This window comes from Chrysemys picta, chromosome 9, assembly GCF_011386835.1.
Source record: "Chrysemys picta bellii isolate R12L10 chromosome 9, ASM1138683v2, whole genome shotgun sequence".
In the NCBI taxonomy this organism is placed as follows: domain Eukaryota; kingdom Metazoa; phylum Chordata; order Testudines; family Emydidae; genus Chrysemys; species Chrysemys picta.
This window is the reverse complement of record NC_088799.1, coordinates 10,975,565-11,001,868: the sequence shown is the minus strand read 5'-3', so window position 1 is coordinate 11,001,868 and position 26,304 is coordinate 10,975,565. Positions and strand designations below refer to the sequence as shown.

The window sequence follows — 26,304 nt, the reverse complement described above, 5'->3', positions numbered from 1 at the left end:
GGCGCCTATGCATTGGGTTCAATATAGGGGGACCTTGGTGAACTTTAATGGTGTGTGTTATACAGCAGGTCAGGCTTAGAAGATCTAGTGCAGAGATTCTCAAACTTCATTGCACCGCGACCCCCTTCTGACAACAAAAATTATTACATAACCGCAAGAGGTGGGACCAAAGCCTGAGCCTGCCCGAGGCCTGTGGCTCTGGTAGGGGGGCCGAAGCCTGAGCCCCACCACCCTGGGCGGGGGGGCCAAAGCCCAAAGGCTTCATCCCTGGGGGGGAGGAAAGGGGCCTGTAACTTGAGCCCCACTGCCCAGGGCTGAAGCCAAAGCCTGAGCCCCGGGTGGTGGGGCTTGCGTTTGGGCTTGGGCTTGGGCTTAGACTGGCTGGGTCCTGGGGCCAAACACCAGCCCTGGCGACCCCACTAAAACTTTGTGGTCCCGACCCACAGCTTGAAAACCACTGATCTAGTGGTTTCTTCTGGCCTTAAACTTTATGAAACCATGGACCACAGTTCATCTTTCCTCTGTCTGCAGGAGGTTTCATTATCTCATGTTTTTCTCACCCCTTCCCCTCCGCTTTCAATTAAAATGCTAGTGCTTCTAGGCTTCCCTTATTTTCTTCCGGCAATCCCTGTTGGTGGGGTGACTTTGTAGTATCCTGGAAGCAAGCCCTTAGTTACCATGAAAATACAGTGTTGTCTTGCCAGGCGCATGCTATAGAGGTTTATATCTGTGTAACTGTATAACCTCAATTTACTTTGATGCTGTTTTGGCAGTAAAATTTTGGATCTAGTTTGTATTTGTGTCCCTGCCAACCTTTGTTACCCTGAGCCCAATACAGAACATGAAATTTAACCAGAGACCAACCCTCCCTCCCACCAAGGTGGGATGTTTGGAAACAAAAGGTCAACTTGTAATAGATACTGAAGATACTGTGTCTGGAGGGGAACTTTCTTGGAAGAAGCATCTATGATAAATTCCAAGATGTATTTTTAGATATAACAGAAGCTGGACATGCTTTTGTCACAGAAACAGAGTGATAGTTGCTGTAGTTACCTATATTATACCCCTCACCACCCTCACTTTCTTTCTGATGCTACAGAAATTTCACCCGACCTGATATTCTTATTTAAAAGGGAATTTGTCAGTAGACAGATTTTGAACAAAGGTGGAATCTCTGGTTTGCAACTGTGGTTTGCGTCATCTAAAATCACATCTCAGTGAACGCTTCTCCTGAACGATTGCTTTGCCAGTGGTTTAGTCCTAGGTTTACAGAAGCTTTGGTGAATCTGCTTGCGTTTCATTTATTAAAAGTTAAGAACTAACGTTAATTCATCATTAACACTGAGAAATGGAGGATACAATTTTCAAGAAGTTCAACACCTCCGTGTTAAGGTGTCTACAGCGACTAACTTGTTGCATATCCTACGGATGTTTAACAAAACAAGGGGCAATGTCTTAACTTTCACATTTAATGGGATGAGGGGGATTAGAATGAAAACTGCATCTCCACCTTAGCTACAGCATTTGCTACTGTGAATGTTGTAGTAAACTATCCAGAGCTTTCTGCAGAGTAACATTTGGGGCTAATCTCTGCCAGTTAATTAAATAGAAAGAGCGCCATCCATGGGCACAAAAGAATATGCATTGTTCATAATTTAGTAGATTCAAATGTCTTCAAATGTCTTTCTGTTTAAGCAGTTTTTAACATGGTGTCAGGAGTGAAACAGTTTTTACTGTTTTAATTCTTTGTTGTACTAGGGCCTTGTTTAGAAAGTTGCTGGGGTAGACATTTCCCACTCTCGCTCCCTCTGGTGGAGTTGCACTGGTGGCATTGCAACGGTGGGAATTTTGTAGATAAATGCTACTGTAGACCTAGTGCACATTTTGCCCTCCAAGATGTTTGCTCTGGCATTTGCAATGAATGAGTACAATTGTGTAGGGATTTTTGGCCAAACCTGTAAGACTGTTTCCTTGACTCCTGTTTTTTGTGTGTGTGACATGAATTTCACATCTTACTCATTAGCATTTTTCACCAAGTTCAAATGGGCCTTTAACATCCTGGGTCTTTGGAATCCAGCCATAAACTGTCAGTGGGTGCCGCCTGTCAAAGCATTTGTGTGAGATTTTGAGTGGTTCAGTCTGCTCTATATATAGCTAAAGTGTTTTGCAACTGTTGATGAGGAAAGTATGCCTGGTAGTCTATAAATATTCCTGGTTCTGTGGTGTTAGAACCTTCTTTCCACTACGGTAAAGCAGTTTAGGAAGAGCAGTGGGCTACTTGGAGCCATTTCAACATAAAAAAGAGCCCCAAGGTCTATAGAGTCACCAGGACCTGATTTTTCATTCAGGACTTTGCCACTGATCTTGTTTTTTGGCTTAAATTGATCAAGTTTCCCTCTGGTGGAAAGGGCTTGCTGTGTGTGTAAGATCCTAGTCTCGAGAATACGGCACCTTTGCACATTTTTCTTGTCGCTACTCAGATGGTCGAATAAAAGTTGCATTTAAATGGCAATGGGGCTTAATTCCAAATTCAGTGCACCAAAAATCTGGGCAAACCTGGTTGGGGGCCAGGCAGTTTGCTTGCTTCTAAGTCCTTCTGTCTTAGAAGGAAGCAGGGTATACAGTTTCTCCTTTGATGCAGGGCAGTTGAGGACACCAATATGATATACAACCCAGTATTCAGAAATTCCCAGCACTCTTAAGTCTCTAGATGTTTACAGAAGCCCTTAAAGAGCATCTTAGTGTAATGATATTACTGATGTACTGCCAGCAGCTGAGCAAGCATTGTAAACTAAGGGCCTGATTCTGATCTCCATTGATCTAAAAGGAGTTAGTCCTTGTTTATACTGGTGACACTGAGATCAGAATTGGGCCTTCTGAGTGAAAGTTTCCTTTAAAAATGTGGTTTACCTGTGTCATATTTCATGCTGCTTCTCCTATATTATAATGGGGTGGTAGCACCACTCTACTTACTTGTTTACTAGCCTGTTTTTCCAAGTGCTCTAAAATACACACGCTTGCTTGGATTGTCTTGAAAACTATTGTGCCTCGTGGGGGCCCAATCTAGGATTAGTGGTCAAGTGGTAGAGAGGAAGCCTCCTTGAGCCCCTCCCCCACAGATGGTCCCCACTCATGCACTATTCTTTACCATAATTTCCTCAAAATACCACCACTTCCTTAAAAAACAAGGGAAATTCACTGTCCAAAAACTTTAACACAGAATTAGGATTGACTGGCAGTGCCTCATACCCTTCCCGAATGCAGTATGCACCTGTGCTTAAACCTCTGTAAACCAGGAATTACACAATTAAGGTTCACACCATCCCCAGCCTGCATCCTTTACTCTGCCCTCTTTGAGTGAGGCCCCAACTTGCCCTTGTCAGACATCCTAGCACGTTTTCCTTCTGGAGGATATGGGGCGCTGTGGGGACAGAACCCACAGGGGCTGCAGGAGAAACTGTCAACCATGTTCTTTCACTAAGGTGAAGTCACATTTTGGGCAGGCTTAATGAACACTAGCTAGCTGCATCTGGCCTAGATTTGGCCTCCTCTGCACAAACCACCCCTGAGTTGCCAGTTGTTACCACCTCTGGACCCTTGTCCTAAGGATTCCCTCTGGAACAACACCTGCACTTGCTTCTGTCATGTAGCGTGCTGTCTCGTGTAAGTACTGTTGTAAGCACTCCCCGCACCAATCTATGCAGCTGTGCTGAGCGCAGTGACGGGCAGTTGGAGTGTGCAGATAAATGAGAGTTCTGTCGGTTAAACACATAACTTAGTTATTCTTCATGTCTTCTTATTATAAGGCAGCCCTCGCTGAAGCATAATTACAAAGGCCAGCTTTAGGGGACACAGAGGTGGGGTGCAGCTGATGTATACAGTAGTTCTTTGTTTCCTGGTTTTCAGAGATATAAGTATAGGTGCATTTGCCGTTCTGGAAGGATACGAATCAATGCTGGTCAATCCGAATGCTGCATTTACAAAGCTTTTAGGCAGTGGATTATGAATCACATTCAATGGCATGGCTTCATTTCCTGTGGCACTTTGATCATGAAACCTAACTTTTAAGATTCGGGCCAGTGTATAATTCAGACCAATGTGCACAGAAGTGCTTTTCAAAAATATTTCTCTCTTCATTTGTTTTTAGCCTCAACACAATGGAATTTCTCCTCGAATGTTTAAGGCCTTTGTAAGCAAAGGGCACCCAGAATTCTCCTCCAATAGACAGCAAGATGCACAGGAGTTTTTCCTGCACCTTATAAACCTAGTAGAGGTGAGAAAGTGTTCACTACTTCTTCTCTTTATCTCTGCTTGACATGTTAGGAGATGAGGAACAGGACAGTATGTGATCTCATCATGTTTTTACAAACCCTTTAAGGCCTTGGCTACACGAGAATTGCACTGATCTAACTAAATCAGTTTCTAAACCAGTATAGTCCCTTTCAACAGCTACCCAGTATACAATTACAAGTATACCGGTATACAATTACAAGTTGTCAATATATTTATAATTATGAAGACTGTGAATGTTAAATGGAACAGGTATTATTATTATTCCACATATTTAGATCTTCCTCTGAAGCAGATAAATCACCCTGTCTAGCTCCCTGACAAATCTCAGCTGTATGTTATTGAATCATTATGGGGAAGATGGATTCCCATACTGAAAGCAAAGTGTCTGTTGTATGAAATGTTACTTCCATTAAGCTGCAGCTCAGTGCTACAATGCAAAAGAGTCAACACTGTGAATGCTAATGCTTTCTTTAAGGCATTGAAAAGGAAATTTACAAAGGAGACGAGCAATTACAATTTAAAGCATACCTCCCCCTCTCCCCCGCCCTCCGGGATTAAGGGTGTTTGTTCATGTGTTACGCTCTGTATGAAGTTATTCAGATCTGTGTGCATAATGTTCCATGTCCCAAACCACGTGCACTGATTATGGGGGTGGTGAGTAAATCTTTTCCTGCAAGTGCCTGATAACAGACATTAACTTGCATAACAAAGAGAAGGTGTATTATTTGAGTGGCATTCCAGCTGGATAATTAACTAAAATTTGCTTGTTCTGTTTCAATGCAGTTCTCAGAGCATAAGAGTAATAATCTGGTTGCTGAAAGGATTCTGTAAGGCACATTCTACCCAACATATTTACTGTAACCTGCCTTCTTCCTGCTCCCTACTGTTTCTTTCACTCCATGCAGCATATCTCTGTTAAGGCCCCCATTCAGCAAGTTACACTGTGTGGGCAGACATCACACAGGGGGGAGGGATAGCTCAGTGGTTTGAGCATTGGCCTGCTAAACCCAGGGTTGTGAGTTCAATCCTTGAGGGGGACACTTAGGGATCTGGGACAAAATCAGTACTTGGTCCTGCTAGTGAAGGCAGGGGGCTGGACTCCATGACCTTTCAAGGTCCCTTCCAGTTCTAGGAGATGGGATATCTCCATTAATTAAATCTGTCTCTCCTCACGGATGTCAGTGGCAACTTCCAGGCTCATGCAGGGCTCTTCCGGCATGGACTAACATGTGGCCCTTAGGGCGTGAGCTCCTTGGGGCAAGGGTGGTATCTTTTGATGTCTGAAAAGCAGTTTGCATACTCTGGGCTCTGGATGCTACTCAGGTGATCAGGTCTGATCTTCCCTTCAGAGAAACCGCATTGGCTCAGAAAACCCAAGTGATGTTTTCCGGTTCCTGGTGGAAGAACGCACACAGTGCTGCCAGTCTAGGAAAGTCCGATACACAGAAAGGGTAGACTATCTCATGCAGTTACCTGTGGCCATGGAGGCAGCAACAAACAAAGGTAAAGTCAAAAGGGTGCTGGTGGGCTGGCTTGTTGGTGCTGTCTGTCTAAAATCAATAAAGGAAGGCTGATAGGGGATGGGCTAGGCTGATAGGGGATGGGCTTTGTGTCCCTGGGTTGGTTGGCAGCAACCTGGATCGATCCTGGGATCTCTGAATCTTGGAACATGAGCATCTACTACTTGAGCTAAAAGACCCAGTTCTGTTAGCCAGGGCTGTAGCACCTTCATAAGTGGCCCATCCACATTGAGTTGGTGGTGAGCTACATAGAAGCTAATCAAGAACACAACATTCCAAATCGGCTTGCATGCCTACAGGGTGTGCATATGTGTAGTAGAGTCAGGGCCCCAGGTCTGCCTGAGTATTTCCAGAGTATGGGGAAAGTGCTGCAAAATGAAGAGGACTCCTCTTTCAGAAAGCCTTTGACAAACTTCCACAGCAAAGGCTTTTAAACAAAGTAAGCAGCCATGAGATAAGAGGGAAGGTGCTCTCATAGATCAGTAACTGGTTAAAAGATAGGAAACAATGAATAGGGATAAATGGTCAGTTTCCACAGTGGAGATGGGTAAATAGCATGGTTGCCCAAGGATCTGTACTGGGACCAGTGCAGTTTAACATATTCATAAATGATCTGGAAAAGGGGTAAACAGGGAAGAGGCAAAATTTTCCGACAAAATTACTCAAGATAGTGAAGTCTAAAGATGACTGCAAAGAATTACAAAGGGATCTCATAAAACTGGGTGACTGGGCAACAAAATGGCAGATGAAATTCACTGTTCATAAATGCAAAGTAATGCACAGGAAAACATAATCCCAACTCTATTTTCCAAATGATGGGGTTTAAATTAGCTGTTACCACTCAAGAAAGAGATCTTGGAATCATCATGGATAGTTCTCTGAAAACATCCACTCAATGTGCAGCGGCAGTCAAAAAACCTAACAATATGTTGGGAGCTATTATGAAAGGGATGGAAAATAAGACAGGATATAGCATAATGCCACTATATAGATCCATGGTATGTCCAAAGCTTTAATACTGCATGCAGTTCTGGTCACCCCATCTCAAAAAAGATCTATTAGAATTGGAAAAGGTACAGAGAAGGGCAATGAAAATGATCAAGGGGTATGGAATGGCTTCCATATGAGGAGAGACTAAAAATATTAGGTTGTTTGGTTTAGAAAGGGATGATCAAGGGGAGATAGGATAGTGGTCTATAAAATCAGGAATGGTGTGGAAAAAGTGAATAAAGAAGTTTTATTAACACTTTCACACAATACAAAAAAACAGAGGTCACCTAATGAAATTAATAGGCAGTAGGTTTAATATAAAGAAGAGGAAGTACTTTTTCACAACTAACTATTATTTCACAATAATGCACAACTAACCTGTGGAACTCAGTGCCGTGGGATGTTGTGATGGCCAGAAGTATAACTGGGTTAAAAAAAGGACTGGATACGTTCATGGAGGATAGGTTCATCAATGGCTATTAGCCATGATGGTCAGGGATGCAGCCCCATGCTCGGGGCTACTTAAACCTCTGACTGCCAGATGCCGGGAGTGGAAGATGGAATGGATCACTCCATAATTTCCCTGTTCTGTTCTCTCCTTGAAGCTCTGGTATGGGCCACTGTCAGAGACAGGATACTGGGCAAGCTGGACCATTGGTCTGACCTAGTATGTCCTCTCTTTTATTCGTATGTTCTCCGGCATGCTTGGCTCAGTTTGCTGTGTTCAGTCCTGCTTTAATCTGCCACCTAGGCAGATAAAATGCAAATTTTTTAACCATGAGCGTAATTAACTATTGGAACAGATTACCACAGGAGGTGCTAAATTCTTTGTCACATGGAGCTTGGCTATCTCCTAACAGACCTGCTCTTGTTGAGCCACAATGTGATGCAGAAATCACTGGGTGTGATTCTCAGGTCTGTGTTATGCAGGAGGTCAGACTAGATGATCATAATGATCCTTTTGGGCCTTAAAATCCATGAATCTATAACCACGTTCGTTCTTTTCTGGAATAAGAGACTGATGAACATTAGGAGACACAATTGAACTTTTGTGATACTGTAGGCCTGGGGGTCTGGATTTCCTAATTGCAACCCATAAGGCAGACTTCAAATGCCATGGTGACCCCTTGTGAGAAATATCCCATGTCTTGGCATCATAAAGGGTTGAGGCTCCTTTCATGGATGTAATACACATAGAGGAGGGGGCTTTCCATTAAGGGAGGCTGATATGAGCCTAATCTTTGAAAAATATTGCAGAACTAGTGACCATGGCTGCATAGATCTACTTCTCAATATTTTAAATATTCCCACAACAGCTCAGTGTTCAGAATCTTCTCTTTTACCTGGGCCTTTCTTGGGTCAGATACTGCAGTTAGGTGTGACAGCTCTTCACCAGGGTTTGTTATGGTTCCTTCAGAGTCATCTAGTCCAAGCATTCTGCTTAAATTTATTAGGAAACAGAGGAATGCTGTTGACTGTTATAGAAAAGTGTCATCACTTTCTTTTTAATTGCAGAACAACAGAAATTGCTTAATAAAAAAACAGCAAAACTTACATTTTTAAAGACTTGTTTGGCATTTCTGTGACAAAGCCACTTTGAAAACATGAACACAGATTTTCCTCTTGCAGTGTAACTTATGTGTGGGGGTTATCTGCACAGTCAAACTGATGGCTCTTAATAGTCAATATTTATTTATGGTAGTGCCACATTTGGGATCAGGGCCTAATTGTGCTGGGCAGTGTGCAGATATATAAAGCAGAAAATCCTTGCTCTGAAGGGCTTACAATCTAAAGACACAAACAGTGAAAGAACAGAGCATAGGCTACAACATAAAAGCAAATGAATGTGGGGAAGAATTGGCCCAGCTTTTTTAGTTACATGTATTGTAGAGGTTGTTGTTGGGTTTTTTTTTTTTCTGGATTTTAATGAGGTGGGGAGTGAGGGAGAAGGGAAAAGAAAAGAAAAAAGAGGAATAGTTGCAGCTTATCTCCTGTCAAGCTACACCAGCGGGCTGGGTTTTGTTGACATCATGGTAGAGGCGAGTCTGAAGGAGGGAGTATAAGGTGGTGGCTGTTTGTATCTTATCAGGGTGTTTTCCCCATGCATGAGGAGCAGTAGGAGAGAAAGCGCAGTGGTATGTAAGGGAGAGGGTGGTTAGGAATGGCTGGGAGCATTGGTAGGATGAGGATGGGGGTTGATATAATGGTAGGCTGCGGTGAAGTTGTGAGGGGCCCTAAAGGGAAAGACAAGAAGTGTTTGTTTGATGTAGAGGTGAAGAGGGAAGCCGGTGGAGGGACTCAAAGAGGGGCCCTGTTGTGGTCAGTAAATTGTCCTTGGTTTTGCTGTTCTCCACTGTTTCTTTCACATCAAGATTTAATAGATTTTAAGGTCATAAGAGTCTATTTGAAAACCTAGTCTGTCCTCCTGCATAACAGGCCGTAACATTTCAGCCAGTGGTTCCTGCATGGAGCCCATAACTTGTGGTTGAATTAGAACATGTCTTTTAGAAAGACATCCAGTCTTGATTTGAAGACTCCAAGGGAGGATTTACCACATTCCTTGGTAATCTGTTCCAACAGTAAATATGTTCTGTTAAAAATTTGCATCTTATTTCCAGGAGTTTATAGCTCAGGAGCTTTTAGTTTTGACAATTTCTGGTACGTCTGGCCATCACTGGCAAGGTAAGCACTATAGTCCTGCCCAATATGTAGCCCTGACCAGTCAAGAAAGCACAATGGAGGGGTAGACCAGCAATGGTTTTCAGAGTCTAATTGAGCTGATGAAGTTGGCAGAGAGGCATAGCCATTTGTTCAGAAATAAAAACCTTGCCATGAAGAATTTAATCCTTTGTTTCCAAGTGTTCACACTGCCCTGTCCTCCGTGTGATCAGAACCCTGTTAACCAGAAATGTGTTTAAAACATGGCTGTGATCCTGATGCAGACAGGATCTTGATGTCTCCTGGACATATTTAGACCCATATAAAAGCTCCCCCCCCCCCCCCAAAAAAAAAAAAAAAAAGCTGGCGAGAAGTAAGACTGCAGTGGAAGATACTGTGGCAGATGCATTGTTCATGTAGCCTTCAGTGTCATGTCTGCTTCTGATCAGATGAATTAATTGCCTACGAACTGAAGAGGAGAGAAGCAGAAGCTGCTAGGAGACCTCTGCCAGAGCTCATCCGTGCCAAGATCCCATTTAGTGCGTGTCTGCAGGCCTTTTCTGAACCAGAAAACGTAGACGACTTCTGGAGCAGTGCCCTTCAAGCAAAATCTGCAGGAGTTAAGTAAGTGTGTGGTTCCATATTAAAAGCACGATGTGTTCATAATATAGTTTATTTTACCACTTGGCTATGACACAGCAAGAAATAGACAGTGATGCAGAGTCCGTTATGGATCAGGATTGGTGATGAGACTCATGAATGTAAAAGGTGCAGATTAAAAACGTTAAAATGTATTACTGGCACGCGAAACCTTACATCAGAGTGGATAAATGAAGACTCGGCACACTACTTCTGAAAGGTTGCCAACCCCTGATATAGTCCTTTTCATCTGTAGATCTCATTTAGAAACAGCATTGGGGTCTTTGGGTTCTTGTAGATAGATTACCTAATAGCCAATGTTCCTATTTGTAAAAAGATAATGTCATATATATAAAAATCACAGTGTCATCTTTAGATCCTATGTAACCTATATTTTCAACCTAATGCCCTAAAATTCTAGCCACATGATTCATATTATTATTTGGAGCTATTTGGGTGAACACATAGCACTGAATATGTATCCCCGCAAGGGGGAGGTTCCCAGAGCTTGGGCTCCGGTCCAAGAGCTCAGGCTGTGGCCTGAGCCTGAACGTCTACACCACAATAAAATGACCCCTTAGCCTGAGCCCCATGAGCTTGAGTCAGCTGATATGGGCCAGCCACGGGTGTTTAATTCCAGTGTAGACATACCCACAGGTGTAAAACTTTTCATATTAATGTGGCTTAGACCGTGGTCTGAGACATGGCAATCTGTGTTCTGTAATCTTGTTGCCCTGTTTTATTGACATAACTTCCTTGTGTTTTCCAGAACATCTCGCTTTTCTTCATTTCCTGAGTATCTGGTAGTGCAGATAAAGAAGTTCACCTTTGGCCTTGACTGGATACCCCAAAAGCTTGGTATGTATCTTGCATGCTTTCCTCTCCCTCGTTTGGTCCAGGTTCTCTTGGAAGGCGTATGTACATTGGCGAGGCTTGAGTTTGTAACAAAATCCAGTGGGCTCCTCTTTTCATAAAGGGCCAGACCAGAACCCTAGATCTGGGGAATAAGAAGCCAATTTTACATAGTCACTTTTCATTGTAAAAGTGTCCTTTAAAAAGTGTCCTGAACTTCTCATTGGTGACTCCGACTAACAGTGTAAGGGAAGAGAATCGTGGCCGTGTTTGTAGCGTGTTTACTGAGTTCCACTCGCTATAGCATGTAAATTGCAATACAATGTACATTTGCTAGAATGCATCAATAATCTTTTCCTCTCTGGGTTTGCAGATGTTTCCGTAGACATGCCAGACCTACTAGACATCAATCATCTCCGTGCCACGGGACTACAACCAGGAGAAGAGGAACTTCCCGACATTGCTCCACCCATTATCATTCCTGATGACCCCAAAGGTACTGTCCTCTACCTCCAGGATCTCTCCTTCCATCCCGCCTTCCTCTGCTTGGATAGTTAGTCTCTTTTTCTTCACCTCTCTGCTGGTTCATGTGAAGCCTCTTTTTGGCTGTTATACTCCACCTGTGCAGGCCCAGAAGCATGACTCTGTGAATGAGAATAGAGCGTAGATAGGATTGGGACAGACTGATAAGAGGTGCTGAGCACCCGCAGCTCCTATTGGTCGAAAATCATGCCATGGATGCTGCTGTCACACCTCTTAAGAAGCCTTGAATTAACTTAATCCTGTTGATAGTATAAGGAATTCACACTGTTCTCTGCAAGAGGATAACTGAATATTTTAATTCCCTTTTTCACCCTGTCCCCAGCTTGTGCTCTCATTCCCTCTAGAATCTTTACAGGTGTCTAGAACCTAAGTACATCTAGGAGAGTCTGTAGGGCTTGACTCTAGGACTTTCAGTGGCATCACTCAGAGAGCACTTACTTCCTAGTACCCCTCATTATTGTATTGGTGTTATTTGTGTCGTAATAGCACCTTAGAAGCAATCAAGGATTAGGCCCCATTGTACACATGCATAATGAAAAAACAATCCCTGTTCTGAAGAGCTCGCAGTCATTGGTGTGTAGTAGATATAGAGGGGCCAGATTCAGCCTTTGAGTACAGGCTTGAGTACAGGTTCCCATGTAGTCTCATGGAATTATCATGCTTACTTATTCCAGCCCATAGGGAATGTAACTTGAGCTCGGATGCCTACTGTGGAATCAGTGGTGGGTGCCAAAAGTGGAGTGGAAATTCAGCCCAGTCATTTCTTGCTTTTGGGGGCATATATATTTGAACCTACTTACCATGGTTTTTGTGCTAACTGCCATATAAAAACCAATGATAAATTAACCTTGACGTGACTGTGGCTGAATAATAATCATCATCTAATGTGTGTTCACTGGGGTACAAGGCATGGTCCTTGCTCTCAGGAACCTTAAGTCGGACAATAAGGTTCTTGCCTTAGGATCTCGACATCATCTTATCCAGTCCCAGCACCATCTATTAGCATGTATCAGACCAAACATTGCTTGTTGGTGGTGTACTTGAAGGGGAACAGTGCACTTCTTCAAACCAGATTCCTTAATCTGCAGCACAACTGTGTTTAACACACAAGGGGTTATGTAGATTAATAGATTCCAAGACCAGAAGGGACCATTGTGATCATCTAATCTGACTTCCTTTATAACACAGGACATAGAACTTCTCCAAAATAAAACTTGGAAAGACACTAAATGTCCTTCCATAGGTTAAGTCTGAAAGTCTGCCACTTCTTCATTGTAAAGAGCAAGAATCATATTTATTATTTGTATTGCAGTACACTAAGGAGCCCCAGTCATGGGCCAGGATCCCTTTGTGCTAGACACTACTACAAATGTGACATCTTCTTGAAATAATCCATTTCTAGATCAAGCCTGTCCAGTAAAAGCAATATTAGAGCTTGCGTCCTCCCCACTTCGCCCTGATAGTGAAATGTTTTGTAGCTAGTAAATTCTCTTTATTATCCTATGACCTTAGACACAGATTATTGAAATTTGCTTTAGGATGACTCGGGTTTTGGTGTTTAAATATTTAATGTGATACTAGAAGGGATGATGCTACTCACATTACAGGATTGTCTCATTTATTTACTTGGGTACTAATAGTGCTGTTACTGGAGTGAGCTTTCCAAACATGGAAGAACGCCAATCTCTAAAATGTATTTTGGTGTTAGAGTAGAGGAATACACAGACGTATAGTGATTTCAATTTTGTTTCCCCTCTCCAGACTACTCCCCATAGTTTACCATGGCTTTCTGGGCATCTCGGCCTCCTTGAAACTTGCATTTTCACTTGTAAAAGCTAAAAAAATTGGCGCTTTACCTTTTATAAATGCAAATAAAACTTCAGACAGCTTTTGCTGCCTCACTTCATCCATATTGGTCTTCCTGCATCATGGCCTCTTGCTATGAGGTTTACTTACTGATTCAGCTACCAGAGACATTGCATTCTAATGAAACAAGCAACTTGCAAAAGGTGCTGGGAGAGGGGTTCACTCAAATCTTAATACAGACAGTTTGTATGTGCCTTTCTATATGTAACATGTACCTCAACTAGACTGACTGACCCCTTTACCCAGCCATACCTATTTGGCCAATTTCTTGTAGGTATAACCCACGGGTCAGTGTATGTGTAACAAGTCTAGTTCTATCACTGATGTGTCGGCCTAGATAGTGGCTGTCACATAAGCATCAAAGAACAAATGGGCTTTGAGGAGGGCTAGGAAAGGGATGAGGGTTACTAGCATTATGGCTAAGTTCAAGGAAGGAATAAATGCTAAATTAGGAACTGTTAATCACTCCTGGTTTTAACGTCCTCGGGTGCAAGTAAAACTTCTCAATGTGTCCACTACCTCATTTTGTTAGTCTTGTGCCCTCTCAATTCCAGCCTCTTGCTTTACATAAAGAATCAGCTAACCATGCCCATCCTGTAATGTCTGGGTGTGCAGATTGTATTTTGGGGAAAGAAGCAATTCAGTTTGGTGGTAGGATATTCATAGCATCCTGGCCTTCCTGGTTTAAATGGGGTTAGGCCAGTAATTATCCCATTTATTATTGGATTACAACACCAGTGATGCTCTACTTTAATAAGCATGAGATGATCTTTGTGAGCTTCCGTCAGCACAGTGCACGCTGCCCTTAGGGCACCAGACTTTTTTATTACCCACAAAATTGGCCCTCTTTCTTTCCAATGTAGAGCGTAACTGACTGTCATGCAAACTCACTTCTCCTTATTTTTCTTTCTCAATTTCCAGATCGCATGATGAACCATTTCATGGAGCGTATGTATCTCATTTTTCTCCCCAGCACATTGTGCTGACGTTTTGGCTGTTCAAACACATCCATGTGCGATAGTCAATTAATGGTAGTTCTGTCTACACAGATATGCATGGCGCTTTTCTCTGTGTGCATTTACGTAACACTTCAGTGTTGTACTTGTTCCAGCGTTGACTTGCACACATTTGGGTATCTGAAGGACCCATTGTAGCAGTGTGGTGTCCAACACATGAGCAGCCACAATTTCTGGTGTGAAGTCCGATTTTTATAACTTGGGGTTAATTCACTTTGGACTAAATCTTGGTGTAAAAGATTTGAGCCAGATGCACTTTGTTGTCATTGTTTAACTGAAAAAACAGTTAATTGGATTGGAAGAGGTGCTCTGAAATTACATATGTGATTTTTTTTTTGGAGTTTTATTAGTAGCAATTTAGGATAGTTTTAGATTAAAAAGCTCAATTTTTAAAGTGTATGTGGGGCATGATCCAAAGTGCATTGAAATTAATGCCAATGTCAATGGGCTTTGGTGAGGCCCCAGTTTAGGAGGTTGTTGGTATGTTTTTCAGAGATGTCACTTCGTATTCTTTAAACATTGATATTGCCCATGCAGGGCTCATCTAAACTGCAAATGGGGAAGGGAATTGAGGGGGCTGGTTATAAAATTGTTGTCCCTGATCTTGCTACATCACAGTTGTAATTTGTATGCCATGATCTGATCCAACACCTTAGATCTTTGCTAGAACACTGAGGATACACCTATATTTGAGTGGGAGGTCTGAGTCCCAGCTCACATAGACATATCCTCGCTAGCTCTGCTTGAGCTAAAAACAGCAGTGTAACTTGAGCAGCAGCTCGGGCTTGCTGCCAGAGTACATACCCAGGTGCTAGCTTCATGTGAAATACTGAACAATAGTGATGCTTAGTTGGAACATTTTGGGGGGGATTATATTTTTTGTCTGCATATCACAGTGTTGTTCTGTGCTCCGCTGTTAAAATGCAACCCCACCACCAAAAAGAAATACATTATATTTATATTTGAAAAGTAGCTACAGAGCAGATGCAGTAGCTGCTTTTCATAGAAGGTGAAATTCACACCAGTACAGAGGGTTTACATAAAGCTGTCCCTGTGATTTATGCCCCAGGTCTTACGTGATATGGGAGGCCTTAACGAAACTCTGAACAAAGTGAGGAGCAGTCCTCCTCCTATTGACATCGATGGGAGTTTTGCTACAGTCCTCAAAGGGACTAGATTGGTCCTATCATGTGTCTTTTATAATTTGCTGGTCTGGAGGATTTTAGCCAATGTCTCACTATGGAGACAACTTGACAAAAAAATTAGAATGATTTCTAAACAGAATGTCACAGGTGCTTGTAAAAGCCGTTATAGTCAGAGAGAGAGAGCTACAGTATTCAGAGTATTGAGGTGTCTTCACTAAGTGTCACTGCTGCAGATAAGTTACTTGTGCTCCACTATATCAGACGTGGTGTCATTACAGAACTGACTGTCCATGTACCATTAGTGGCAGATCTAGTACTCTTAGAAACTGCAAATCTCTGACGGGCCTGCACTTCAGTGGTGGGTGACTTGTTTCCTATAAATGCTTTCTGTAAAACACTTAGGGAATTACTCAGGGTGAAAGATGCTCTGTGTAAATCATTAAGATAAAAAGCTACAAATTGTAATTAAACTAATTGCCATTATAGTGATTTGCATAAAGCTGCTTTTTTTTTAATGGATGTTTGTTCCCTACAGTGTTAAAACAAACCCAGTGATACAATATATAGGAAGTAGCATCCTATACAATAACAAATATTACAGGAATGGGCTGATTGTGACGCTACTTATTAGAGTATCCTCTCTTGTAGCTCCGGATATTGATGAATCTTCAGTGATGCAGCTAGCAGAGATGGGTTTCCCCTTGGAAGCCTGTCGGAAAGCTGTATACTATACAGGCAACATGGGTGCTGAAGTGGCTTTCAACTGGATCATTGCACACATGGAAGAACCGGGTCAGTAGTCTCAAGGGTTTGAATGAGACCTCGCTCTGCTGTGCATCTTACTTGGGTCAATATGAATTGTAACACCATGCATGGCAACCAAATCGTATCATATCCCTTTGAAAACTAGAGAACACAGACTTGTCATTCTCCTGATGTGCCATAGTGTTGGTAGGACTAGTACTCATTACTATAAACCTGATACAGAATCCAATCCAATCCTCTGAACACACACCGGGCACCCATTGCCCGGAGAAGGCACAGCACACCCATGTTGCACCAAAAGAGGTATCCTGTCCCCAGTGACAAAGTAGCTGGTGCTGAAAAGCAATGGTGGATCTACAGCCCCTTGCTGCTGGTCTTGGGATCAGAGTTGGGTATGCAGCTATATGCCTACCAAGTATGGGTTGTCTGGTACTTGGGTTTCATGTTGGGCCTTGCTATGATAAACCTGGCTTCTTTATTCCCTGGATGTGCCACCATGTAGCCTTGCTGCATTGGTTTCACCCCTGTAGCACACTGAGCTGTTCCAGACAGCACAGTGTGAAAGAATCCACATACATGCCTCTCTCATGTGCATACTCCTCTTCCTGCTTTTTTGGGCCTTCTATGCCCCCTCCTGTCCAGATTTGGCCCATAGAAATGAACTTTATACAGGTATTGTTGCTATTCTTGAGCTTCCATTCATTGTTTGGGTATGTATTGATGGGGTAAAAAAGTGAACTGTTTGTCTTTTCCAGATTTTGCAGAGCCATTAGCTATACCTGGCTATGGGGGAGTTGCTTCTGCCGGAGCAGCTGGTCTAGGGGCTATTGGGTTAGATAACCAGCCTCCAGAAGAGATGGTAGCTCTCATCACCTCCATGGGATTCCAGAGGAATGTAGCTATTCAAGCACTCAAAGCAACAGTGAGTCCCCAGAGAAATTTTGGATATATTTTTTTTTTTTAAGGCTGAAAAGACACATGTGCAAGGAAACTCATGAGATGTGCTCATGAAGAAATTCATAATTTGCTGGTGGATGTAGGGAAGCGAGGAGAATGGGGTCCTGAGGCCAGGTTGGCCCCCAAGATAGATTGTGACAGGGGTGAGGAGCAAGGGTATATGGATTTCAGGTGAGTATTAAGTTGGATGTGACAAAGAAGGGGAAGATAAGAAGAACTTGACTCCCCTTCCTATCTGTTCTGAAGTATTCTGGGTGCATGAGAGCAGTGTGTCCTGAGGATGGGGTGCTCTCCAATTACTTTCTTTGGGGTGTTTGTTGAAGAGTTGCAATCCCATCTCACATGACAGTGTTCTGACTCACCACCCACAGTTATCCAGGTACAGCGATCTTGTGGCCCCTAAGAGACACCCACCACGAGAGAGGAAAGGCCTCTTTCTGGGGGCTGGAGAGACGGGAGTCTTTACCTTTGTTTCTCTTTACATCTGTTCTGTGCCTCTCCAAAGCCCACCTCCATGTGGGATGATAACCAGGGAGGAGGGGGAGTTAACATTGGGCTCTTCTGCCTTCTTTTCTATGCTGTAATTTCCCATTTCCCATTAATACTAATACTTCCTCAGACAGCAACTCCTGGGCTGCACTGCCTCTTCCCAGCTATGTTGCTGGGCTCCCATCCAGTGTGATGTGCAGGAGCGCTCCAAGAAGCGTAGTCACTCACAGACAGCAGTTTCCCTTTCATGTGTAGTTCTGTGGCTTCCATAATATTTGTGATCTGAATGCAGAAACCATAGGACTAGGGCACTGGCTTTCACTTTTATTCCTGTATGCTGGTTGGGATGCTAGCATGGGTGGCTGGCAGTGTCTGTTGAAGAACAGTGCAATTCAGGCCTTTCCTAGCCAAATCACTTACTCTTTCCTGTCTGACTTCTCAGGACCTGTTGGTTGCATTGTCATGGTACCTAGGAGTCCCAGTCGTAGACTAGGACCCCATTGTGCTAGGTGCTGTACAAAAACAGCACAAAAGGACTACCCCTGTCCCAAAGAGCTTACAACATAAGTAGTGGTAAGCAAACCTTCTGTTCCAACAAGGGAATATGCTTATCAAATTAGGTAGAGGGCAATTACAAATGTCACTATTCCTGCATTTTGTGTGTATTGTAAACTACTATTTTGATTTAATAGGGATTGAAAGATTTAAACTGGCTTCACTTTAAGCCATTTATTAGAACCAAAATCCGAATCCCAGCCATTTTTTTATCCAGCATGGTGGGGGAGGGAAGAAGCATTGGAAATTACAGCTTTGGAAACCAAATTCTGAATGCTGGCTCCATCTAAATCATTGTGATTATTTATAGGACTGATACAGCCACTTTTCACATCAAATATAACTTTAAAAGCCCGTGTGCTTAAATTAATACTGTTATCCTGTGTAATCCAGCACCCTATCATTATTGGCAACGGCATATAGAACACTGAGCAAAGAACCATTCAGTCCGTGTGGTGCTGAAAATGCTGCAGGGAATCATTTAGTACTAAACAAATCCAATTATAGTCCTAGGTCAGGAGACTTGCACAGTGCCTGCTGAATACTCATGTTCATAGAGGCAGTGTGTCTAGCTCAAATGTACTGAAGGCTGTTGATCTCAGTCCTTGTTCTGCTTATTTAAAGATCAGTGTTTGTATGGCAGCTACAGTGTTGGTGAACGCGCTAATGGCTGGTGTTTTGCTCATTTGACTGCCAGAATAATAATTTGGAGCATGCACTGGACTGGATCTTCAGCCACCCTGAGCCCGAAGAGGAAAGCGAGTCTGCTTCAGATGTGATGGATATGGAAAATAATGCTAATGCCAACATCCTGGCAGAAGCAGGTTCAGAGGGGCCCAGGATCAAAGATGGGTCTGGAAGTAAGTTTCCCTCGAGTAGTGGCTTTAGCTATCATGCTGCAATGTTGCACCCTCATGTCCATCTTATATTTTATATCTAGAGCTCTTCTCTCTCTCTCTCTCTCTCTCTCAAAAAATGAGCTTCACTGAGTGTTTGGAGTGAAGTCCAAACAATTTGTTTTTAATCCTGTCTGTGCCACTGTGTGTGTGTGTGTGAGAGAGAGAGAGAGAGAGAGAAAGACCTTGGGCAAGTCATGTGACTTATTTGGGCCTCAGCTTCCCCATATGTAAAATGAGGATGATTCCAGTTTCTCAAGGCTGTTGAGAGGCTTACGGTTTGCAAAGTGCTTTGGCGTTCCTGGATGAAATGTGCTCTAGAACTGCACAGTATTAGGATTCCCATTCTTATTTCCAGACCATGTGATGAGTCACTTCTTTCTTCACTACTGCTTCTGTGAGAGGAGAATCTGTGCCCCACTTACAATAGCTGAAAATCTCTCTTAGGCCTTGTCTTCACTAAAGAAATGTAACGGATTTACATTGGCTATCTAGTCACTCTAGTGCGTATCCCTAACATGGGCACGTGAAACCAGTACACAGCATGATTTACATTGGTATAAAATACTTTGGTAAATTACCAGATTAAACTGGACTGGTGCAACCAGCCTACATTAGAGGTTGCACTGATGTAACTCCATTGATATTTGGCTCTCATTTCCTTAATGTAGGCAGAGCCTTGGAAAAGGTTGATTTTTGCCTGCAAAAAGGGTAGGCAAATTCAGGCAAAACCTCCCAGAATCCTGTTGCCCTCATGTCTGCATCTTGGCAGGGGGTTAGACTAGATGACCCTTGTGGTTCCTTCTAACCCTGTGATTCTATGTCGCAGTGCAATAATCCTCATGCTCTTGTGTTGGCATTGATATATCTGCTTTCACGGTGCATCGCCGCCTGGAAATCTTGTTGTCCCCAGCGTCATTGGGTATCCTTTACTCGTTTACTCTGCATAAAATATAATTTCCTTCTTTCATTATGAGGGGGGAAAATACGAAAATTCCCTGAAAGCTAATCAACCTAAGGATTCTGATGTTATTACAAACCACTTGAGCTCTAGGCCTTTTAGTTGATATGTAATCTGATAATCCATTTAATAGGAATCATTATCCTACATATCCATGCATGACTTCATTGATTTCTCTACTGGTTTTCCTCTGAGGATCTCATTGTCAGAAGTAATAGAGCTAAGTAAACCACAAGATGGGGCTATTGTACAGCAGCCGAGGAATGTAAAAAAGGCAAAGAATGATCATAAATCTAAATTTGTTAGTCTCTAAGGTGCCACAAGTACTCCTGTTCTTTTTGCATAAATCTAAAGGCACTGGGTCACTGCAGCACAATGGTCCTCTTAGGAAAGTGAGTAGCATTTAACATTGCCTTTCTAAAGAACTTTAATACCCGCTGTAACAGTCCGGACTCACCGCTGCGGCGCCTCTTGCTGGTCGTCCATGGGAATTAGCTCTTCCAGAGTCCGGGACCGCCCCCTGCAGGCTGGTGATCAGCCTTGCCACTGGCCCCGTGGGCCTCCCAGGACCCCGGTGCCCCTTTCTCTGGGTGCTGCCCCCTGGCAGTACCCCCACAGTTCTGGGTCTCCCCCTCCTAGGGGAAAAGGCAAAGAATGATCATAATGCCTAGGGGAACCCCCGCCCACTACCCCCACTTCACCTCAATCTTGGCTACTGCCCAATCTCCATCTAGCCCCGTTCCCTGGGGCAGACTGCAGTATCAGCCACTCATCACAGGCAAAGGGGTTCGGACCTGCTGCCTCTGCCTACCCGTGGGCTGCCCCCTGCAACCCAGTATCTAATAGGCCTTACCGGGCCTCGGGCTTTCCTAGGCCAGAGCTCCCTGGCTCCCTTGGCCTTTCCCCAGCCCTGCTCCACTCCAGATACTCTGCTCAGGTCCCTGCAGCCAGGTCCCTCCCTCTCAGAAGCTAGAGAGAGTCTGCTTGGGTTTCTGGCTCATAGCCTCTTATAGGGACCAGCCTGGCGTGATTGGGGCATGGCCCCAGCTGTTACTGCCTTCCCCAATCAGCTCAGGCTTTCCTTCCCAGCCTCAGCCCTCTCCCAGGGCTGGCTTTAACCCTTTTGGGCTAGAGCGAGTGACCACCCTGCTACACCCCCACATCAGTAACAGCAGTGTGTATGCTCACTCCACCTGTCTATTTCTGTTCCCCAGGTTATCGTCACTGTAATATTCTTACAAAAATAGTCTAAAGACCACATCAAATAATTGTTTGATTTTGTTTCTCTTGTAGCTTTTTAATAAGCTTTTAATAATAACTTTTAAATAATACTTCACTGTAACTATTACCAGTGTTACCTAGTAAAGGCCAAGCTGGGGACCGTGAATATATTTAGAGTGGGGGTTTACAATGAAGAGCATGGGAATTAGATACGTGTAATCAGACTTTGGAGGATGTGACCCTATTTTGATTATCTGAGATTCCGAGAATATACTCAGATGAAGTAAAATGGCCTCAGAACTCCCTCTCTGGGTCGAAACCCAAGTCATTCCCATTATCCAGTTGTTTGAAGGAGTGTAATCTGTTTAATTTTGGTCATGGCTGTATTTAGGCTTGGCAGAATTCCATTTTTTTAAATAATTTCACTGGATAATTAATACTGATGGCTATGGTTAAGCTCCCCACTCCCTGATTTTTGTCAATTTAAATTTTCACAGTTGTTGGAAATTTTGGGGGAAGGAGTGTGTGTCATTATTTAACGACAGTAGATGTTGAGTTTCAAAAAGTTAAATCAAATAGTTAAAATACAAATTGTCAACATCACATGTCAAAATATATGAAGTAAATATCCTTACATTGACAAATCATACCTGTTTTTACTATTGATTTGCTAGTCCACTCGTAACAAGCCTAATTCAAAAGTCTAAATCTGTGGATTTTGACCCTAGTAAGTTCTCAAACAGCATTTTTCTTCCTTTTGCCCATTTGTAAATTTAAATGATTATCAATGTAAATATATGTTCATCAGTTTGTGTGCATATGGTGAAATCAATATTTACCAATACAAATCTAATCATTCCAAGTCTAGTTATACTGTGTGGCATAAACAAATACAGAGTAAGATCTCCATCCCTGCTGTGCACAAAAGCCTTCTCTTCAGTTGTCCTAACAATGAACTCTTCATGGTTTTCTTCCTGTTGAGAAGCCATGCTTGCATAATATGCTGAAGCTGTTGAAATTATTATCCAAGGGCTTCCCCAAAATTTTAAAAATTATGTATGTTTGTGCGGGTGATGGTGTTAGAAGCCATACGGAGGACTCAGTGTGTCCTCTGACCATAGGCTACTCTAGGGTATAGTCCCTGTCTTTTTCATTTGATTTAAAGGAGTTCAAACATTCATATCCATGAACTCAACTAATTTGTGTGCAGAGCCAATTTTCACCACCCTTCGACTGGGCTGTATCTAAATAGTGTATCTTACATTTCAGTGATGTCTTGTGTGCATCAAGGTTGAAATCCATACCCTTGTCCTATCCGTTTTGTCTTTCATAGATTTGGTCATATGTTCATAGGTATAAGCTGATTCAGACAGTGTTGTTTGTACCCAGACATGTGTTGGTTTGTGCTGCATTCATGTTTGGTGAAGGTAAGTGCTACACGTGAAAGGGGACACCTACTGCTGGGTTAATAGAAAGTGTTTTTTGGGATGTGAGGTCTGAATCAAAGGTGCTTATATATCTGAAAATGCTTTTCTGTTTAAAAAAAAAAATTGTCCCTTGGCTCTGTGCTGCGGTTGTCAGCAATGGAGGAGTGACATTCATCACCTCTGATATTTCTTATGCAGGGTATGAGCTCTTTGGATTCATCAGCCACATGGGAACATCCACAATGAGTGGCCACTATGTTTCCCACCTCAAAAAGGAAGGAAGGTGAGTGGCTTTGGGAAAGGAAGGAAAGATTTGGTTTCTGGATGGCAGGCAGCTTCTGCATAGCATGTCCCCATACAAAAATATACGCGTGTTTGTTATCACGCAATACATTTCTGTTATCTCACTCAATCAGTGGAATGAAGGCTACAAATGTTATATAGAACTGCGCTTGGTTTTCCTTGTAAGCGTGTGTGTGCAAGTGTGTGTGTGTGTGTGTGTGTGTGTGTGTGTGTGTGTGTGTGTGTGTGTGTGTGTGCATGCTGAGGCTACTGTAATCTATACTAGGGACTGGGCTGGTATAGAACCTGGTTTTCTTTGTAGAGGGATATGTGTGCTCGCTGAGGCTGCTCTAATCTGTACCAGGGACCTGGCTGATGCAGAACTTGGATTCTGTTGCGCTTGCCACCCACCCCCTCCTCCCTAGCTGTGCGTCGAGCACTCTAATTTCTGGCAACTGGAAACCATCTCTGGTTTGCCTCCATGCCCTTCTCCTTTCTTAATTACTTAATTAACAAGAAGCCTGCTTCACCAATCACTTTGATTTTCATTGTGCCTCTTGTTTGTAAGTTGTCTGATTAGATTTTAAGCTTTTAAGGGTAGAGAGCTGGGAAGTCCTTAGTGTCTTGTTGGTGCCCTATTAAAGGAATAAATTACAGCACTTTAATCCTCTGGATACTCACCTTCCTATTTTCATTTCAGATGGGTGATCTACAACGACCTTAAAGTCTGTGCCTCAGAACGACCTCCCAGAGACCTGGGCTATATTTACTTCTACCGTAGGATACCAAGTTAGGCCTCAAATACGTTATTTGGCCTTAAGAAGCCATAAGCCTTTTTAATCTGCCAAAAAAAAAAGAGTATAAAAAATTAAAACAAAAAAACCTTGGACTGCCAAAAAAGCAAAGGAAAACATGGGATATTTATAGTTTATTTAAAAACACAGTCATTTGATGCCTTCTTAAGTGTTAGCAGGGAAATTTCTATTAGGTGGTGATGTACTGCAGGATATTTTAAATTGATATACATTAAAGGATACCTTAAAACTGTGCAGATTACTAATGGAGTTTGCAAATAGCTCATGGAGAATATGCATTTGTTTCATAACTACACTACAACCCAATTACTGCCCTGTGGTTCAGCTATGTTCTCGGAAGACCTTTGGGGAATGTACAGTTCTACAATAGTAGCTGCCCACTGCTTCCAACTGGAGAGTCCACACTGGTTCTGGATGTCACAAATTTGCCTGTGCTTCATGTATAATTGAAGGGGGAGAAACTGTTTTCCATCACAGAATATGCCTCAGTCACGATATTATTTTCAGTACAATAAGGAATGACTTATATAGCTATGTATATTAAAATGTAGTGATACAGAATGTTTTGTTTTGCCTCCTTGATGCTTGAAATCGAAACACACCAATGCAAAATTTGGAAGCTGTTAATCCCTTGTCAGTGCCCTATGCATTATGCCAAATAGAAATGGTGGGTTTTATTTTATGTATTTAATGTGCGTTTTTTTAAACACTTCTTGAAATCCTGTTATGTTTTTTAAATTATCCCAAGAGATTCAGGATTGCAAGTGGCTGAAGGAAACAGATATGCTGATTTGATAAGTAACTCTACCACTCAGGAATAACCACCACCATTTTCCTCCAAAGGCGTTAAAAAAAGAGGAGCAATGTCCCTTTAATTGTTGCAAAGAATTTTGTGCCCAGACCAGCTGAAACCGGCTCCATGACAAAGTGCTTGCAGTACAAATCTGCTTTTTTTGCCAAAGGTTGTTTAATTATTTAAGTTTCTTCAATGGATGGAGGAAATTGCTTGGTAAAATTGCTGATTTATTGATTTTTTTTTTTAAATTCATAACGTATCAACTTTCTAGAAACTTGCAAACACACTGATAATCTGATCTGCACAATACACCCCTTATACATGGGCTTCTGGGGTTTTTTGGCCTCTTGTTGTCCCATTTTCCCCCCATATTGTTTCCTTACTTCAATTTGAGTCATAAACAAGAAGGGGCCTGCGAGTGGGGGTGGGGTGTTAATTTGTAGTTGTTGAATAGTTCTGTTTTTAAAAAAATTACAATGGTGAATGTGTAATCTTTTTTGTTTCCAAAAAAAAAAAAAAAAATTCACAGTACGTTGGCTTCTGCTGAGAGACGGTTGGTAAAATTGCCTCTTATAATATTACTGATCCCTCAAAATAAGTTGGAACAGTCAAAAGAATCCATGCAGAGTGCAGGAGAGGCAGGGAGTTGTGATTATGTCATTCTGGTTACAACTAGGGCTTTTCTTAAATGTCTGACTAAAAACTGTTCCCGTAGTGTAACAAAGCCTGGTATAGATCACTAAGCATGGTAATACAGGCCTAGTTTTCCTGATCAGTATTTGATCTGAAAAGTGGTACTAGATGTAGAGAGAAATTCTAGTCCAATAATTCTGTAGTAATGTATGTGATGCGTAATCACTGGGAAAGCTTCCTCTATTTAACACCCTTCCAGGAACACTAGAATGGTGGTGTTTCACATTAGAAAGTGGCTCCCATAAGATTCATCTGCCTTGTCATTCTTAAGTAGTTTATTGTAGACAAAATAAAAATTGCCAGCAAATCTACTTGTTCCTACAGTATTTTGGCTGTTTGTGTCTTTCATTAGCAGTTGCCTATTCTGAAAATTGAATCAGGAAAGTACGCAGTGGCACATCCTGTATTTAAAGTGAAGGAGCTGAACTTTCAGATAGTTTTTATTTTTTTTTTATTTTTGCTTTTGGCAGTAAAAAAGGAAAAGATAATTTTCTTGCCCAGTTATATTTCAAAGAAGTGCAACAACAGCTTTCTCCTCTGCCTCATGAACTTAAAGGGCTATTTATAAACTGGAAAGGTCTGATATGCATAACCTTTTTATTTAGAGACCTTGGCTAAGTTACAGATCATGGGGTCTTTGCCATGCTCATTGTTAAACTGGAAACATGGCAAAGCTTCTAGGAATAAAGATGGAGCATGAACTCTCACAAACCATTTACTTGTATATAGAGACATCTAAAACTGGAACGACCGTGTGTGTGTGATATTAGTATTATATATTTAACATCAGGCACACTTAAAAATCTAGCAGGTGAGAAGCTGGAAAGTGATAGTTAAAAGAAAAAAAATTAGCTGGCTGTAATAGGTGCATTTTTAGTGTCTGCATTTCTGAAATCCTTTTAGTGCAAGTATTGTTCAGCCCTTT

General features: G+C 42.4%; 1 protein-coding gene across 3 annotated transcripts in view; it reads left to right on the top strand.

The window, feature by feature from the left end:
- Positions 1 to 24,451, top strand: part of USP13 (ubiquitin specific peptidase 13) — an 83,824-nt gene extending 59,373 nt beyond the window's left edge. For 2 of the 3 annotated variants that reach the window (XM_065556853.1, XM_008170670.4), the window contains exons 11-21: positions 4,148 to 4,273; positions 5,643 to 5,796; positions 9,911 to 10,085; positions 10,870 to 10,958; positions 11,326 to 11,448; positions 14,283 to 14,309; positions 16,171 to 16,314; positions 17,043 to 17,209; positions 18,986 to 19,148; positions 22,992 to 23,076; positions 23,776 to 24,451. In XM_065556853.1, coding sequence (XP_065412925.1) covers positions 4,148 to 4,273; positions 5,643 to 5,796; positions 9,911 to 10,085; positions 10,870 to 10,958; positions 11,326 to 11,448; positions 14,283 to 14,309; positions 16,171 to 16,314; positions 17,043 to 17,209; positions 18,986 to 19,148; positions 22,992 to 23,076; positions 23,776 to 23,869 — 1,347 coding nt within the window. In that variant the 3' untranslated portion in view covers positions 23,870 to 24,451. The remainder of the gene's footprint in view (positions 1 to 4,147; positions 4,274 to 5,642; positions 5,797 to 9,910; positions 10,086 to 10,869; positions 10,959 to 11,325; positions 11,449 to 14,282; positions 14,310 to 16,170; positions 16,315 to 17,042; positions 17,210 to 18,985; positions 19,149 to 22,991; positions 23,077 to 23,775) is intronic. The other variant, XM_008170671.4, reaches the window with a different exon arrangement.
- Positions 24,452 to 26,304: the final 1,853 nt, after the last annotated feature.